Genomic DNA, 20,004 nt, shown 5'->3' on the forward strand with positions numbered 1-20,004 from the left:
TTTCTATGAATTGAAATACTAATTTCAACATTTGCTGAACATCTCAGATTGTCTTTGGATCACAGCTCTAATGAATTAAATTGGAGAAATTGATTTCAAGCCGCTTTTGAACCGGAAGTCTTATTATGAGGAAGGTTTATTTCAAATAGAGTTATCAAACTTTATCATGTTTCTATGAACCTGAAGACAATTAATATAGATGATCAATGAATTATTCTTCAATTTGTTGGTCAGGCCCTGTATTCTCTAAAATATCTTAATGCTAGGGTATCCTAAAAACAGTGTGAAAAATTGACTAGGACGTCCTATCACTAAGGTTGTTTCGGTTGTGGCCAGGGGTTTCAAAGAAAGGATACTCTTCCAGGCACAGTTTCTGAATTCAAACAAATTTACAGGTTCCATAATATATTGATTAATACAAGGACAAAATGCTTGAGTGTGGGAGGGTGTGTATCAAGGTTTTAGAGAAACTCTACAGTGCAGGTATCATAAAAGGGAAGTAATTTAGAACTAATTCTGAATTTCTTTTTTTTTCAAGAAAGGAATCAAGTTTGTTGACAATATTTAATTGCATCAGACAATTAAAAATATATTTAAATGAAAATACAAGACTTAGAGCATAAGCCTAAATCTGAGATTTCTGTACATAGTTCACACAAAGCGCCAAACATCAATATAGCTTAATATAATACTTCCAAATGTTAGGGCAAGCAATTGTTTTTTTTTAGTAAAATCTGTCCTTTCAAAATAACTTAAATTTAAATTTTAACACAAAATACACCAAAAATGAATTATCGAAGCAAGTATTGATAACATTGAAATCAGTATTAAGAAAACAAATATCTTTTTACAAACACAAAGTAACAAAAACAAGCTTAAAATATGCCAATATAATATTTGTGTTTATACAATTATATTAACATACATTACATTGAGCTACATGCATCTTCGACAGTCGCATATAACTTATATTTTACTGGCACTAAAGTATTAAATGCTTAGTTTTATTGAGATTAGTTTACTCTACAATTATTTATGTTTCTCAAGACTGCTTTACAAATATATGATCTTGATAAACCAGAATCTGATCAAGAATGGATAATTTCAACTAATCAGACTTATTGTTCAATCCTATTTTGAACAAAAATTTCATAAGAGAATTAACATGATGTATTAAAAGCTAATTATGCAAAATGAGCAACTGAGTGTAACTGTCAAATATATCCACAGTGATAATATTCAAAATTTAATTTGAATGTCTAACACTGGTAACAGACAATGGACAACCACTTCTCTTGATTTCTATAATCATTGTCAACCTTTTAGGATTTCTAGGATTTTATTTTGAAAAAAATAAAGAATTGATGTATTCAAGGACACAATTACTATAAACAATTTAAAATATTACATTTAATACCATAAGCCCAGTTTGAGATTTCTGTCTTTGCCATGCTTTTGTAAATATTTTTCAGATAAGCACTAACCATGTCAGCAAATTTTATTTGATCTTCAAGTTGGCATATGATGGCTATTTATTCCTAAAACGCAGAGTCTACTAAAAATAGGACAACAATAATATCTAACACTGTCAAAGAATGTGCAATATAGGTTGAAACACAAGAGACAATAGACTAAAACTTAAAATGGAGGGCTTAGAATAAACGCTAAGGTTGTTAAATTCTCATCATCAGATATAGTTTTAAGCACTGATAAAACGATGCACCATAAGTTGGACATGGTTGTTTTAAAACAAATTGATAAATTCTACACACTATAATCTTTATTGCTGCTTACATTCTGGTGGCTTTTCTCCCTGAAAATATAAATGGAATTTTAATCAAGAAATTTAAATCAGGTGAACACAAGTTGCCTACTTTTTCTCCAAGGTTGTGTCAAGGTTAAAGACTAGAAATCATTTCCCTTCAAAGAATTATAGCTTATAAAAATTTTCAAACTATCATCATTATACATTCACTAACAAGGTAATATACAAGACAAGTCACCTTTTATAACTACAAATACAGAGTGGTCTGATTGTCAGCAATTACTTTATTTTTCAACAATTACGACAAAGAAAATTTCACTGTTAGACATGAAAAACAGCCAGATAGTGCAAAGGAAGTAAGAGTAAACAGCAAGGAAAGAACAGGTGGCATGCATGGCATGAAATGATGTCACTGCCATTAGATTTAACATTTTTATGAAACTTCTATACATGCATGAAGTTGAAATTTTATTAAACAAATTGATGGTTGGAATATGAGCTATTGTATATTATCAATGAATAGCGAGGCTCAACAAAGGGCAGGCATACTAAAGGTACATGTATCTAACAGACATCATGCGTAGCTTTATCAACTCTGAGACACTGCACAAAAGTAATACATCTAATTTTGTTTTGTTTTTTATAACTGACAAACTGTAAGCCTCCTAATATACTACTTGTTTTTAGTCACTAACCTTTACTAAGTGAAAACAGAGGCAGCAGACAAGGAAAGAAGAAAAAAAGATAATGTGAAAAAATTGAGTGAAAGGGTTTTAATACTCAGTACAGATTAACAGAACCATAGAAAGATCACTCTATTTTTAGCCCACAATAAATCTTATAACATGGTGTCACCAGTAAAGGCAGATTTCAAAAGTTCTGTACAAGAAATCTTTTCTGAAAGCAATTTGCCTTTTTCGTTGTTCAATATTGTGAATATCTAGTGTTGGGCAAAGTAAGTTTAAAAGCAGAAAATGGTAATAAAGTTAATAACGAGATATTATTAAACTATTCTAGCTACCTCTGGAGGTTTGTAATCACCATCATTATCTTCATCATAATCTTCTTCTTCACCCTAAAATTACGAAAGAAAAACTTTACAATCATACAACAAAAAAACAAAACTGACGTTTTCCATAAAAACATAAGAAATATCTTGTTGAAAAAATTTGAAAATCAGTAATACAATAAATTTAGTAAAAGTAGTAAGTGTTTTGTTTTTGACTGATGTGACTGAAAATTCTTTGTTTGAAACTAAGTATTTCTAACTTACATCATCTTCATTATCATCATCATCATACTAAAAAAAAAAATAACAAAAAAAAATGATTTTGACTTGTTCATTATTGAGCTCAATTGGTGAATCCAGTCCACAAAACAACTTCATCTAAATGTGTCAAGATGTATTTATCATATCTCACATGGCATTAAAGTTCTTAAATCAAATACTTACATCATCTTGTTCTAATGCTTCACCAGTAAAATATAAAGCAGCTCTAGGTACAATTCTATCTCGTATAAAATGACCAATTTCAAAATCAGCAGCTAATAATGCTTCTAATTCATCATCCTGCAGGAAAGTAATATAGATAAATTTTTAAACTTTTTTTTGACTAGAACATATATTCTTATTAATGCCTATATTCAGATATCTACAACACTGTTATTTTACAGCTATCAAAATAATGAATATCAACACACTACATAAAGGAAAAGACTTTGCAAGTTGCAATTTAAGTTTGAGAAGGAAACTTACCATTTCTGCATCATCTTCTGGAACTGAAAGGAAAAGAAATTACTTTTAGACAAAAGAAATAAAAGGTTAATTTACATATGGTAAATATGAAATATCATTTCTTTGACTCACAAACAAGCCCACAGCTTGTGATAAAAGAGAAGTTTCTATGAGTTATTGGCCATTGAATCTAAAGATTACATTTTTTTCACATTAGTTCAGATTAGTATAGATACATACCTTCAGGTGGATTGAAGAAATTAAAGAAGGAATCATTGGTAACTGTTTTAGTGACTGTTCTGGTAGTTCCTCTTCCTTTGTGTTTCTGTTTCTTTTTAATTGTTTTCACTGTGACATTTTTACCTTTCACCCAATTGATAGGACACCTGAAGATTTAAATTAAATTACAATATAGGCAATTACCCTAGATGCCATTTGAAACTTTTTGGCACCCAATAAATGTTGACTTTGAGAAATATGACATTTACAGAAGTTATCATTGTGTTTCAAACCGAATATACAAATTTCTGACAAAAATACACATCTTTCTCAAAACAAATTATCCTTATTTCAAGACTTTTGTTGGATGCAGAAACATAACCTACCCTTGACATTTGACTATTTCTGGACCTTCATAAGAGAAAGAATCTTCAGGATCAGGTTCAAATCGTAATGTGTAATGTTTTGTTAATAATGTGTCTGTAAAATATTCATTACTACCAAAGTGAAATTCTAATGTAAAACCCTGAAACACAACATTAAAGCATTTAGCTGATTGTCAATAAGCAATTAATTTGTAGACCTAATCTATACATCAATGGACAAATCTTTATAGAAATGGTAATATTACATCTCAATATAACTCAATTGTGTCAGAAATAAGACATTGTTTGCAGTGACATATGTAACTATACTAACCTTAGGTTCTGTTTCTGTGAAAATTACTTTAATATCTTGTAAATGTTCTAAAATAGGTTCATCATGTTCCTAAAAAAATTGAAATAAATTTTCAATATCTATTAGCTTACTTCAGAGGAATATTCATGGTCTCTTCAATGCTTGAACCACATATTTCTACCCTGTTTCACTGTGGCAGACATACTTCATAATTGGGATTATCAACTCTCATTTCACATGATTTTTTAAATGGCCAATCAACACCCTTCTATGTACAGTTTATGAAGAAGAGGGGCATATCAATATTGTGTCAACCTCATCTCCATGTGCATGATATTGACCTGATTAAAGTAGAGATGGAACTGAGTAAATACTAACCTGTACCATTTCTGATAACATTTCTACATTTTTAAATATTGTTAACCAGAAATGAGGTATACCCTTCGTATCACCTATAAATATATCAAATAAGATTTAAATATATACCACTGAAACATAATAATCAACTATCTTTGTTTTGAGTATAGCTGCAACGATTCACCGTTGAATCGCGCTTCGTTCCTTCTTATTGATGCATTGCGGAAGAAAAAATAATCGCGATACATCGGCCCGATTCTCATAAATATAATTAACTCCCTTTAATGACTAATACTCCCTTTACTGAATTCTCGCGTATTTCAGAAATTTTGTCATGTTCAAAAGTTAAAAAATTGCTTTTCTCGTATTAATTTGTCTTCAGCATTTTTAATATCTGTTATAAACGATGAAAAGAGAACATATTAATATGCCAAGTGGAAGATAAACGCATGGTATCTCATGTAAACTTTTTCTTTTTCCAACATAATATGTGTTTGCATAGTCATAAAATCATTCCCTAAGCTGTATTCGATCGGTTTGGTATTTTATTTATTTTTTTTGAAGAAAATTTCTTAGTCCTTGTGTGTAACAAATGATGAAAAGTGACTTGTTTACTTCTAAGCTTTCCAAAATAATATAAACTGTGTTAAAATGTTATTAATTATCAGTTTTCTATTTCTTTCCCTTTTAATAAAAAAGATCGTGATTTATTATCGCAATAAATCGTATCGTTCAGTGTATCGGATCGCCACTTCAGGAATCGACGCAGCCCTATTTTTTAACATGACTAAGCAAGAAAACAAAAGATATAGGGGAAGAAAATCAGATCACCTAACACAAATCAACCTAAAAAGACATCTCTAAATTAAAGGTTGTCATAATTAGCATATATCACTATATTAAGTAGTTTAAGATGAGGGGATATCATTTTAACAATATCAATTTCTATGCCGATTTATATCAAGATTCTGGTATATTGCCCAGTCCTATTCCATGTTTCAAAAATTTCTGACCAATATCAATATGACAGCAACCATCCCAATGGAATCACTGAGGTAAAATATATACTTACTACCATCATCTTCATCTTTCTTTTCTTCTGCAGCTTTATCATCTACTTTCACTTTGTTTTTTAAGTCTTCCTTCAGATAAAAAGAAACAACAGAAGAGAGTCTCAAGTTGAGTTACAAAATTAATTGTGAAGAATAGCATCTTGAAATAATTTCACTATGACTATTGACGGAAGTCAAGCCAAGACATTTAGTAGGAATTCCAACTCACAGCCAAGTTTAAGACATTAAATTCAAAACCAATTCTTGTTGACATTATTTTGGCTGCCAGAAAGTACTGCAGTATGATAGTTGGCTCTAGACATTATGACAAGTCTACAAACCACTGTTTTGAATTCATTGTTTTGGAGGGATTTTGCAAACTAATTTCTGTTTAATCATTAGCAGATATATCAAACTAGAGACTTACTGAGATTTTGTTTTCGTCGTCTTTCTCATCATCACTAGGCCAATCACATTCAGTATCTGTTGGTTCAACATTACCAGTTAAAATTTCACGTCTTTTATCGAACATAGAAACATATTTACTAGCATATTTACATTCTAAATCATGTACTTCTTTATAGAATTCAGATTCTAATTTTATCACATCAAATTGCAATTTTTTTAATGCTTTTAATCTGCGTTTCACAACTTTAGGTAAACTGAAAAAGAGGTTATAATTGATCATTAATCTCATGTACCAGTATGTATTAGAAATAATTTGATTCATCTTTTATCAACATGATAGCTATCATTATTGATGATTAAGCAATTGGGTTCTTGATATGCCAGCACAGCAGTTATATTACCAAGAAATTTTTTAAGATATTTTAGAAGAACAATTATAAATTAATCGAACAAACACGACTTGACCAAGAACAATACAAGTGACCCTTAATTTCAATGCATTACCTCTGTATATATCCTGAATGAGCACCAACCATACTGACTAATTTTTCTTGTAGAGCAGCTAATACTTGAGGATTTTTCATCACTTGTGAGGCAATATCACCGGCTGATGCTTTATCGGATGCATCTGCAAGAGGAAAGGGTGAAAACTATAAATTAAGACTCTTAACACAGTAAAATCATCTTCAAACTTGTTACTAGTTGACTTCCTTGTTCAGCTTTGGTGATAACTTTGAGCATGTTCATGGTTTGAAATAACATCTAGTCAACTACTGCTACATCATCATTGAATCAACCATTCCATTATATAAGCTGTTTACTTCTACTTGGAGACCATTCCATCCACATGAATTATTATTTAAGCAGAACAGCTTAAAGACATACCTTCAACTTCTTCTACATCTTCAACTTCGTCTTCGACGGCAGCTGTTTTACTACAGAAAATAAATAAGTTACCGAATGGTAATAATCAATAAATCAAATTAACAGTATAATAACTCAATCTAATTTGCAATTTCAAAATGAACTGTACCAATAGTTCTCAAAACTTGTATTGAAATACACACTATTTACTTCTCTATAAACTCTATAGCAACCAGTTCTTGTTACATTTCAGATCAAAATTTCTAGCTGGCACCAATCCATAGAAATCTTAAATAATAGCTCAAGTGGGCTGGCTTATAAATAACATAGGTCTATATCGGATATTCAATAATATTTGAATCCAAGTTAAGTATAACCTACCTCTCTGGTTCTGCCATTTTTATTTATTCAGGCTACCCGGTGATCAATCTAAAAAAATAATAAAAGCAGAGAAATAATAAACCCATCCCTGTATTTTTAGATCTAGTAATTTTTGGAATCAAAAAGGTCAATATTAGCTTAAATGAAGGATAAAGATTTCATGCTTTACAGAACATTATCCAATGCAGTTTGGGGATTCAAACAATCCTGATAAATAACCATTTTTTACGGGGTTTGTTTGGGTGCGATGTTTCATTTTATATTTAGCAAGTAAAAAGTAACCATCAACAACTTAGAACCTGAGTTTGTCAAAGCAATTAGCCTTAATGAAACTAACTAACAGAAAGACAAGAAATTGTTCTAAAATATGAACAAAAAATACAAAGGATTAATAACACATTATTAATAAATATTGAAAAAATGTCTTCAGACATTACCAACATGCGATCACAGTACCACGAGGGAAAATGGTGGTATTTTGGGGCGAAAAATTTGTTAACCACGATTTGATTGGTCAATAGGCGGACATTATGGTCTTTTGACCAATCAACTTCTTTGTAAAGATGAAATACCACTTATTGGCGGGTAATGTCTCGGCTATTCACACTACAAACCTGTGCTGAAAATGATAAAGATTGGAATATGCATAGAATATATTTTATAATGCAGGCCTACAAAGCTAATGATTTCTAGTTTAAGACTTCCTGACTCTTGTTGTGTTGTAAACCTTTAAATTGATGGATAGTTTTTTGTTATCGTTACCGGTTGATGAATGCACCTCGAGACGATGCATTTACTCACAGGGCACTAGTAGCCCTAAGTCACAATAAAGAGTAACAATGTGGCTTTCTATTGAAGGACCTGCTGAACGTATTATTGAACAAACACATCTTATTCTGCCCTATATTTATATAACAGATTAATGTTTATTCGGATAATGATTATGAATTAACCAGCTATTCAGTCGGGAGTTTAGTACTGATAGTCCAAGCATGTAAGAATGTAGTCAATTACTGTAGTCTGATTCTTTAAAACATGAAAAATTGTCTCCCTTTACCAATCACATGACCGACAAAATGTAAACACAAATCTAAGATAAAGAGAGTAAGATGTATTATCTCATGTTCAAACACTTGTTACGAACTTAACGTTCAAGATGATTGTCTTATTAGTTATTTGTCTTTCATTGTCATGCATTGAATCTAAAGGTTAGTCAACCTCGTCGGATAGTGATAATAGTTCCACAGATTATTCTTCTTCCAAGATCTATTAATTTCTATAAGATAACTATTCGAAGACATTGATTGGATCTAAACCTGTGATTAAACACTGATAAAGAGAGTGTCCTACATACTACTCAGTATCAGTAGCCTTGCAACCTCCTTTACTGTAATGCAATAAAAAGTTGAAATATATCATGATAAAATGATTATGAAATCCAATGATATGCCAAGAAGGCTAGGGAACTTTTCAATAGAGTAAATAAGCATTAGCATTCCCATGTATGTACTTTCGTCTACTCTTGAATAGATAATTCAACCTTCTGTCATTACATATTTTGTCAATTTGGTTCAGTTTTTTTTTTTTTATCTGAACGATTAGAATGAATTTTCTTATTTCAGAGATTCTGTTAAAAGAAGGACAAATAACAGATGTAAGCCTGTATGATGATGTGACTACTGTTGTCCACATATTAGATAACTCTGTGAAAGACATTAACTATATAGTATTAGAGATACATTCTCAAGTTTATAACGTAACTGTGTCAATGGTACCTGATTTTAAACTGTATGATGAGACTGTCAGTGGTAGAGATATTGGTATTATAACAAAGTACCCCAAAGCTCCTGCTGTCCACTGGTTTGTTAATACATCTAGTATTCAAGTTGTACAATCTTTAATGTTAATTACTTATATCAAACAGAATGGTAAGTTTTTATGTGAATGCATGGTTTTGAAATGTTCTCTACCATTGTTACGACACACGAAGACATCGTAAAATGAACATGTTGAATTGTATCCCAAGCTATCGTGCTATCCATCCCCTCACATTAACTTAAGCAAGGTCACAAGCCGATTGGCGTCATAAAAAAAATTGAATTTTTTCTCAGTCTATAGTCAGCCTACATTCACTTGCAAATAATTCAATTTTTCATATTATCTACCAGGTATAATAAGAACACCCTTTTACCCTGTCCTACAAGAAACAGAGAACATACACCAAAAAGTTATGTCATTTAGGAACTGAACTTGGGATGGTGCCTAGTTTCCTACACAAACGATGCTGGCCCCACCGTAAAATATTCTTGAGTACAGTTTAAAACACCAAGCTGATAAATATATGAAATATATAATCTTGCATAAGCAATCACTCAATCAATGTATCAACAATTTGAATTCAGAAATGCAGCCAATGGTTTTCCTAAGATTTGCCTTGATGTTGTCATATTTTTGGACATTTTCAAAACTCTACGCTATGACAAAATACCCTGTGCACCCAAAATCATGTTGTCGTGTTGTACATGCAGTCACACTACACGACATTGTGTCTTAGTGTGAGTTTGTACGCAGCATTGTGTAGTGCAATCGTACAATGTGAGGCCTGCTTAAGACTGCTGTTTATACAGAACAAACCAATACCCTGGATGGCTTCAGGATTTATCCAAGCAGAGAATTTGATAGAATTGGTGCACATCTATATGTATTTGAATGAGGGGCGTTCATCTGCATGATTTCAGGGTCAGATATTCTATTGCAGATATTACTGATATAACACAGGCTAAATTTAGATGACACATTTCATTGAACTGCAGGAGAACTAAACACCAGATTTATTTCCTGAAACGTTCACAGTGTAAATATAGAACCATAAAATTGGGTTCATAGAAAGCAATTCCTTAGAAAAACATCTATTTGATTGCTTTTAGCATTTCGACTGATTTGTTTGGTCAGACATGAATTGATCTGGTTGTATTTTGAACATTGTAGTAGTGGCAAAGCAGGGCATGCTTTCTCTTTTTGAAACACCTAATGGTACTTATCTTTGGAAGAGTCCATTACTATACAACTATTACTCTCGATTTTGTCATGCTTTGGACTTTTGATTTTGGATTAATGGAATTATCTTGCTTGAATGTATTTTTATTGTATTATAATTGTTTATGTTGTAGAACCTATACCAGGAGGATGCAATCAAATAATGAACTTAGAAAATGATGCTAATCTTCTACTGTCTTATACTAAATATTGGACTGCAGTACATTACCAATGGTCAAATACAGCTATTGAAAATGATTGTGAAAGCTCTGAGACACAGAAACTTCTAGAATATGATGTTTATGTGTATTTTTTAAAAGAAGCCAGTTTAGGGGGAGAATATTACAAGAAAGGCATAAAAAACATGATGGGCAAAGAAAATATTATGAAAAATGGTAGAAAGGTAATGATTTCCAAAATCAATAATTCTTTTTAATTTTATAAATGCAATAGATGGTTTTGTGATTTTAACTATGAATTTGGTTATTTGATCTATTTAGTTTTATAAATCACATCGTTTGATTATTTGGACTATTCTTATTATATAAATCATTCAGTTTGGTTATTTAGACTATTTCATTTATATAAATCTCATAGTTTGCTTTTTGGATTATAATAAATCACATAGTTTGGTTATTTGGACTATTTCAGTTGTTTAAATAACTAAGTTTGGTTATTTGGAATAATCCAGAGGTATAAATAACCTAGTTAGGTTATTTTTGAGAATATTTCAGTTATATAAAAATTAAATAATTTGGTTATTTGGACTAATTTGTGTCTACAAATCACATAGTTTGGTATCATTTATTTCAGTTATTAACTATGACCAATGATATGAGGACAGTATCTAATTTTTCAATGTCCAGTATCAATGGACAAGGTGTAATATATAGTATAATAGTAAGGCAGACTAATTTTGGTACCTCATCAAGTTATATTAGTATGGTTTCTTATGGCTGTGATTTACTTAAACAAACCTGTGATATTAAAAGTAAGTTATATTTTGATATTTTATTATTTTGTTAAGACCTTGTATAATATGTTAAAGTAATCCTCCCATACACATTAAAAAAAAAACTGACCAAATAAATGTTGATTTTGCTTTAAGTCAAACAAGCAAATCTTTGAGGGCATATTCCTGAGTAATAGTAAGTATGTTTAGCAATTTTCAATGAAATCTGTGAGATGGTGCTTTTTCTTTTTGGACATCGCTTTTTAACAGATCTAACTATTTTTATTGTTTATTTTAGTTGATAAATCTGAATATGTTATCGGGGCATTAAGTGCTATTATTGGTTTAGGTTTATGTTTCTGTGGACATCGCTTTTTCAAAACAGGTAAATAATATATTGTGTTATTCATAAAAATGTTTACGTTTTTCTGCATTTATATGAATTATTTCTTACTAGAAGTGTTTTTGTCTGGAAAAATTTCAATTTAGAATTCAAATATTAATGGTTTAAATTTTATTTCAGAATTGTTTATATTTGGATTCCTGACATTTAGTATTATATTTTTTCTCATATTTTCAATATACACAAATTATATTAATACTGGTAAGTATTTATTACATTATGTTCTATCAGATTATTCTAAGTAAAATATGTCCCACAATTTTGTCATTGTTATCAAGAAACTGACCCAATATGACATGCTTTGATTAGTTAAAAATAAGGTCAAGACAGGACAGTGATAGAAAACTTGTTGGATTATAGTGGAGAAGAAAAATGTAAGTTAAAGAAAAAAGCAATTCCTTACTTAATTTTAACAATATTGCTATGGGCGGAGCCTGTAATGTCTGTAAATCATGGAAACAGAATTTTTTTTTCATATACATGTATTTTGACATTGCAGATGTGTTAATACCACTAGGATGTTCATGTGGTATTATAGGAGGGTTACTAGCTGTATTGTTTTGGTGGTATTTTGGTATACCAGTATTATCTGTATTATTTGTTGGACTAGTTGGTGGCTATCTATTCTCAGCTATCATATTTTTTACTCCCTTTGGTAAGTTAAAACTCTTTTTCTAACAGAAAATGGTCAAAGTTTAGTACTTTATCAATTTGAGAAACTTATTCACACATACCGGTATGCTATATTGGTGCAGATAGACATAAAATTTAAGGAATCTTAAGTCCTCAATCGTGGGTTATTTTACTTCAAGGCTATTAAATATCACAGCATCAGCGCATTATATACATTTATGAGTTGTTATTCTTTTATAGGGAATTTGAGTTATTGGCATACCGAATTTAACTATTGGATGACATTTGTTTGTGGCTTATTATTGTATACATTGGTACTTCTGTGTTTTACTAAAACGGTAAGCTCTCTGACTATTGATCTCATACTAGTATTTTTAATTTAAACAATAAACTGTAGTGTTATAAATGTAGGAAAGATGGCTAAGTGAGCTTGCTTGCTACCTAAAGTTTTCAACCTGTTTCTCTCCCCTCCCCACAGATGAACAGATGGAAATCATATGAGAGAAGGTTTAAGTCCTGGAAAAATTACCATTATAACACATTATTAAAGAAAGAAACTCAGGATAGAATAGTAGAGATTTATAGGAAAGGAAGGTAAAAAAGGAGTAATAGGGAGAAAGGGTTCAAAACCCTTGAGATAGACTGTTCTTACTTTCAATAGCAGAGTTTTCCTTAATAGTAGATTAACAAGACTTCAAATTTTAGAGTAGTGTGTCTATAGAAGAATTTGACCTCTATCTGCTCAAAAAGTGAATTGTGAGATATTGATTTATTTCAGTTAAATATTGTAACCTGTGCTTTTGTTGGATCTTACTTGTTATGTTTATTTCTGGACATATTACTTAAGACAACACTGAAGTTAATATTGTTAAATAATTTTAATAAAGCTATAATCAAAGATTATTTAATGGTTCATATTGTAACACCATTTCAGCTCAATGGTAAGCTTTTATCTCTAATACTTGAAACAACTCCTTTCCATTACTGTAACTCTTTCAGTGTATTCACAAACGATCCTTCTACCAGCTAGTCATTGGCCAGACCACTTGCCATTGATCTCTTCCAGATGGTCAACTGGAATTATGGGTGAAGGTGTTTCATTTCACCTGACTTTCACATGCAGACAGAGATTAGATATGATAACATGATGTAATAAAAGAACCAACGTTCTAACAGACTGTGCTACAGAACCTAATGAACAAGAACACATTCACAACAATTTTTTTATATCATGGGTGATCAGCAGAAAAAACTGAAAAGAAAAGTTCATCTAGATCTACCATTTAATAAGATTTGTATCTCTCAATTTGAAAGTCAATATTTTCAGTCAATTTGTAAATGTAATAATTTTTACATTCATTCCAGATATTATACTAGTGTCAACTTGGTTAATATTGATGATAGTTGGTATAACTGTTCAGTTCAAACAATCTAAAGGTTATCCCCCCTTTCCACCATGTCCTAGAATATTAAGGAGAAGAAGATTAGAACAGGAAGTTAATAGATTGAGAACTATGGAGCAATATAATAATGAACGAACACCATTAATATCTGGTAATGATCAACCACCCTCTTATACACAAATAGCTAGTGCACCACAAAGACAAGAGCTATACCAACCAACATAATCCACAACTGTAGAAGTATTAGCCACATAATGGTGAAAAGGTAAAAATAAGGTATACATGAAAATTTGCTCTATTTTTCTCTAATTTTTTTCCAAAAAAATCATTAATTTTTTCAGTCAAAATCAAAACTGCAACATTCCTATCTTTTTTGTATATTTTATATGTATTACACTACTTAATAGTCTGAAATTAAAAATTATGTATTAAATAATTATGGTTTGCTTCAGATAGGAACAATAATTCTCAAATCAGCAAAATACTGAATCTTTTTTTTATCAAGTCAATGACTAATAATAAATATTTGATATGCTTCATAATGCCAGATTGTTTTTACTGGCATCATTTCAATATTAGTTTGATTGTGCAGGTTTAATTTGATATTGTTCATATCTTTTTATAGCTGACTTCTTTTTCAATACTGTGTTTACTCTACCATTACTGAATTATTTGTTGTTATATATTTTGATATTTAATCCTATTGTCAAAAGCATAATATGCTGTCATTTGTGTAATTTAATCTATATCTTTTGTTTGTTTTCTTGCATTGTTTGAATTGTTTCTTGTATAGCATTGCCATTTGTATATTTGCAGTATTTCTCTTAGCTTCTTTTCCTTGGATATCAACTTGTTGAAATATTGACGGTACTCAATTGAACTATCACTGGTAACTCATATTTTTAAACTCTGTAGTTGGAACTTTTCTCAAAATATTTATTTGTATCATTCTAATGTACACATGAAATAATGTTTTCTAAAATGCCCGTTGCTGTTACTAACGTCAAAATATGTTGTTAAACTCAATAGTGCTATATTTTGTATATTTTGTTACATATTATAAGCAGAATTAAATATTTTTTTGATTAAAATTTTTTGCCATTGTCATTAAATTCCTCATGTTTGCTGTGTCAAAATACAAATACAATTAGGTAAGAGTTTCATGGACATAGCTTAAAGGTCAAAACTATGATACTACATGCTACTAGGAGATGCATGTAAATAAATCATGAAAATGTAAGAAAAATCTTTTTCCATATAAATAATTATATTACAAAACATGTTTTACAAACAAACAAATATATTTGGATAAAAAAAAATCACTAAGGTACTGTATTGAATGTTTCCAAAACATACACAAAAAAAAACATGTACATAACATTTTAAACATCTAATTTCACATCCATTTCTACAGTTCAAGATGAGCTCTCATCAATCTTAAAAAATTTAGAATTGAAAAACTAATAGTTCACAAGAATATTTGACCACCTGTACCATATGAAATATATATCAACTGAATTTTGTTAGAGAAAATGTGGTGTAGATTCAGTTACTGCTTGAAGATTAACATACAGTCAGCAATATCACTGCATCTTTGACTTGCTGTAGCATCTGATACAATGATGTAAAGTTAATATACATGTAGTTATTAGTATATTATTCCAGATTAAAATGCTTGATTGTTAAGTACCTATATGCAAAAATGACCATCAGTATATATTAAGATGGTGCAGGAGAGGCTGGTGGTGTTTTATCTAAATCTTCAGTTTGACAAGATTTTTCTTCTAAATCTTCCACTGTTATTATTCTATCTTTAGATGTGCTACAAATTTCTAATATTTCACGTAATGTCTTATTTTCTGTTTTCAATTTGGTCAATTCTTCATTTTCTTTAGATGACATTTCTTCATCTACTATTACAGCTTTCTGCATCACTGCTGCCATCTCGTGTATTTTACCCAAAAGGTTAGTTACTTCCTCCTAAAAAACAAAACATTGAATTGTTTTACCTTTTGTACATCTAGGGTTTTTTCCAAATATATCACATACATTTTTAACTGGCTTGATTTTTAACTGATCAACATACATCAAGAATAACTTTTTTCAAATATTCCATTTGAAGAATCTTTGTAAGTGCAATAAGAAATGTTTTATCCAGTAAAGATACAATGACAGGAATAAAGGGCCAGCTAGCTCAGAAGTTAGTTCCTTAAACTAATGGTAAGATTGAGGTCAAATGATATATTCTGTATCGTTCTCTAGGTGTTTTGGAATTTTTCTGGACTCATGTGGTTGTATGGCTAAATATTTATTATCAGGTATTTCTTTGGAATAATAACACCCACATAACTTACTTTGGAACTTTCTTGTCTATTAGCAAGAATGGCTTCTACTCTATTACTCTGTATTAACTGAGCAACTTGCTCTCTATATTTCTGCATTATCAACTCTAAAGCTGATTGATGATCTTCCAATGACATTTGTAATTCTTGATTTTCTTGTTGCAGTTCTCGAATCTGACGATTTTCTTGGGCAATTCCTAACACTAATGTGGATCTTGGTCTGTGTTTAGCAATTTCATTTAACTCTGTAATATCATCTTGGTACTGAAATTACAAATAATTGATGAAAAGTTACAGTTTCTTACCCCAGGTTGAATTACTCGAAATTTTATCAAAAAAATAATGTTTAAATTGACAGAATCATACATTTTTTTGCTTCATTTCTGATTTTCCCAATATGATCATTTGTAATATTTGCCAAAGATCTACAATCTTGCATTCTAAACATCAATATTGTGATCAAAAGACAGATGAGTAACACATCAATATTCTTTTTGGGACCTCAAGGTGTTCATCATCAACACACTATCATGCTTCATAGTCTTAATAATAACATTAAATCTTTACATCTACACAGATATACTAACCTGTTTCATACCATCAACTCTAGTATGTAAAACTTGAGTATTTGCAATTAGAACATCTGCTGTTGAGTCATGGTCCTTCAATCTTGTTATTAATAAATGGGCATCTTCTAATAATCTATCTATTGTTAATGCCATTTTATCAAAAAACTGTGTCCACTCTACTGAAAATGAAAAAAAATAATGGTAATTAGTGAATACATAAACTCTATCCCTTGGGTTCAACTATGGTTACTCACAAAATGTTATCATTAGCAAATTCAACACAGTGAATAATAACTTTGCTAAATAGAACAAACGTTACGGTACTTATATAGGCTAAATGGGAAACGAAAGTACAGACAATATGTTTATCTTACTTAGGCCTAGCAATTAGGCAAATAATATAAGTAAATAAATAAGAAATATTAATAAAAATATGTTTATTTCTATACCGGAAGTTAATGTCTGACTTAGCGTCGTACAGAAGCACCTGTTTGATCTCAACAAGAAACGAAAAATGACAAAAAATGATCACTAGGATTTACACCTTAATCCACTCACAAGACACTTGTGCAAATTTAGTATGTATGAATTGAGTCGAAGATTGAACTAAATAAAGAAAATTGAGGTTGAAATAAAGGATAATCACACATAATATTCTTAATCTAAGTGTGAGAGAGTTATTTCCCTTTAATAATAGGAGAAGAACTCTCTTTAGCTTAGGTTACTTACGAAGTATAATATTTTTGGTGTTTATTTCATATTTCCAAACATGACAGCTATATCAGCTTTATCCTCTTTAAATATGATTATTTAAAGGTTTTGCTTACACTCTCGAGTTTACTGAAATATTGTGTAAAACTTTAAAAGTAATCATGGCAATCAGAAACATGATGACATCATGTTCAAAGTGGTTGTTTGGCAAACAGTCATTTAAAACTCTAGTGAACCCTACTAATCAGAGACCACAAACTAACACGATCTCACATAAACATAATGAACAGTTAATGTCTTATGGTTGTGGTGCTAAAAAACTGTTCACAAATGATCCTAAAATGGTGCTCAATTCATTTAAATCTCATCAATTTCCTTCCAATGCTAACTACCATTTTCCAACAATTGAATCAAGGTTCCTGTATTCTTCCTCAAGTATCAACCAGTCAAAAAAACACAGTGATAAATCTTCAAAAAATAAACAGGCAGACAATCTGAAACACCAAAGTAAAATTTTAACCCAGAAAATTCCATCCAGAATTAAGACAGTTGTACATGAACAAGTAAGTGTAGTTTGGGAACCATGTCTGCATGGTAAGGTCAGGTAGCCAGTGGATCAGTTTGTTCTCATTAACCACTTTTTTTGAATGTCTGATTTGTGTACTAAAATTAGAGATGCAGATATTGATGGTTAGATAGATATTGGCAAAAGAAATAGTCTACATGTTTAATTACATTTATTAGATTACCTCCAATCCATTTAACATTCAACATATGAATTACAGGAAACAAAGAATTTAACAACCATATTTTACAGGGATAACAACTTAAAATCATTCTCGAAACGATCTTAGCACTAGGATTGTCCTATGTTCTTATCTTCTAACATTGATTCTAGGACATCCTAGCGCTAAGATCGTTTTCAGAATACGGGGCAAGGGTCCTTCTTCCAGCTGGTTCTTTACTAAACCTTGCATTGAACTTTCCCCAATTAATCGTTCCCCTTTACAGCTGGGTTGATATTTATGAGTGAAGATGACTCACTGACCGAAATTAGAACCTATGATCACCATTTGGTTGACATAACCAAACAAATGATGTCATGAAGAGAACCAACACTCTAACCATCTGTGCTACAAAACCCCTTAATATTACAAAAATTTGCTTGACTTTTTTTTTCATTAATGATTAACTTTATTTACAGGTGGATAAGATTGTAGCAGCCTATTCAATAGCAGAAGAAATAAGCCTAGAAAGATTACAAGATAGTTTTCAAAGAAAGGGTCTATATAATTTGGTTCCATTACCAGCAGGTATAGGTTTTACTTGATTCTTTTCTAGTCAATGAAACCCTCTAATAGATAATGCTATGGGTATCAATAGTTGGATTTAAAAATTAAATTTGGTACTTCTAATAGCACAGTTTTTTATTGATAAATAATCAGAAAGGTTTTGTTATTATTTGTTTGTAGATGCTGAAGCCCTGATGTTCCGAGCTATATATCCTGTAGATGAAAATGAAAGAGAAATATTTATATTTAGATCAGGTTCAGCAGTCTTCTGGAATTTCTCTGAAACTGAGGTAGGTCTGAAACTTATCATATGTAGCTTGAGATATTTTATGAAAGAAAGTAAATGATATTGATTCAGATAGTGTGTGTGCCTTGAATGAAAATATATGTTATTTTTTTGTAAACAATGTTTTATTTATATAGTAATGAAAAGGATTGGGGAACAGGCTTTCGCCTATATTACCCCTCTCCTGAAAATATATGTTATGAATATTATTATCTGTGTAAGCTAATTTTCAATGAAAATGCCAATTTCAACAGAAGCATCATGTATTCAAAAAGAAAGAGTGTGTTATATCTTCCTAATGATACCTACCATATTAGGTTTAGATCTGAAATTTGAAGAAAGGTGGTAAAGAATTTCAAGGAATTGCAATGCACTTAATTTTACCCAAATGTTGCAAAATAATGCAAAGGCTGATAAAATGTTTTTGATGTATTCTATTGCTTTTGACTACATTTCAAATTATAGCATTGATTCAAGCTTTAAAATATTTTGTTTTTCAGACAGATGAAGTTATAAAACATATAGAAATTTTCTGTGAAAACTTACAACCTGTTGTTGAAAAGGAATTTTTAGATTATAGATTTACTCAGTAAGTAGACCTAGTAGAACTAGTACATTGAAACTTTGATTAGACTTTAACATTTTGGATCTATCTTTGATTTGTCATATTTCTTGTTAGCTTGATATCGTTATTATTTATTATTATATTATTTATAATTATTTATTATTTCTATATGGTCAGCCTAGGTTTTATGTTTGATTCGGGCATGAGTTGAGATGGTAGGTCCAACTGTGCCTCTTGAGTAGGCCTACCATCAAATTTCTCAACCCTTTTCCCAGTTTGATAGGATTAAATAAGCATTAATTGTACCTTGGCCTTGCGCAGTCATACATTTAGCTACCCTGACAGATTGAATT

At 30.5% G+C, this 20,004-nt stretch overlaps 3 protein-coding genes across 3 annotated transcripts; 1 reads left to right on the forward strand and 2 right to left on the reverse strand.

Annotated features, from left to right (window-relative positions):
- Window positions 1-3,206: 3,206 nt before the first annotated feature.
- On the reverse strand, window positions 3,207-6,843 carry LOTGIDRAFT_103941 (hypothetical protein; the record flags this gene model as incomplete). The annotated part of the gene is made up of 9 exons (XM_009053229.1): window positions 3,207-3,335; window positions 3,522-3,544; window positions 3,741-3,886; window positions 4,106-4,245; window positions 4,419-4,487; window positions 4,776-4,849; window positions 5,830-5,896; window positions 6,234-6,468; window positions 6,719-6,843. Coding segments are annotated over 9 exons (1,008 nt in total), but the record flags the coding sequence as incomplete, so codon positions are not given.
- Window positions 6,844-9,062: 2,219 nt separating this feature from the next.
- On the forward strand, window positions 9,063-14,111 carry LOTGIDRAFT_103944 (hypothetical protein; the record flags this gene model as incomplete). Its single annotated transcript, XM_009053230.1, has 9 exons — window positions 9,063-9,387; window positions 10,630-10,898; window positions 11,309-11,486; window positions 11,746-11,832; window positions 11,971-12,051; window positions 12,350-12,505; window positions 12,724-12,821; window positions 13,262-13,424; window positions 13,849-14,111. 9 exons carry the CDS (start codon window positions 9,063-9,065, stop codon window positions 14,109-14,111), a joined length of 1,620 nt encoding a protein of 539 aa, XP_009051478.1.
- A 1,028-nt stretch (window positions 14,112-15,139) lies between these two features.
- Window positions 15,140-17,194, reverse strand: LOTGIDRAFT_208777 (hypothetical protein). Its single transcript, XM_009053231.1, has 4 exons — window positions 17,172-17,194; window positions 16,816-16,976; window positions 16,241-16,492; window positions 15,140-15,866 (listed from the first exon to the last, which is right to left on the reverse strand). Exons 2-4 carry the CDS (start codon window positions 16,948-16,950, stop codon window positions 15,606-15,608), a joined length of 648 nt encoding a protein of 215 aa, XP_009051479.1. The 5' UTR covers window positions 16,951-16,976; window positions 17,172-17,194; the 3' UTR covers window positions 15,140-15,605.
- Window positions 17,195-20,004: the final 2,810 nt, after the last annotated feature.

The sequence above is a fragment of the Lottia gigantea genome (assembly GCF_000327385.1).
Source record: "Lottia gigantea unplaced genomic scaffold LOTGIsca_2, whole genome shotgun sequence".
NCBI lineage: Eukaryota > Metazoa > Mollusca > Gastropoda > Lottiidae > Lottia > Lottia gigantea.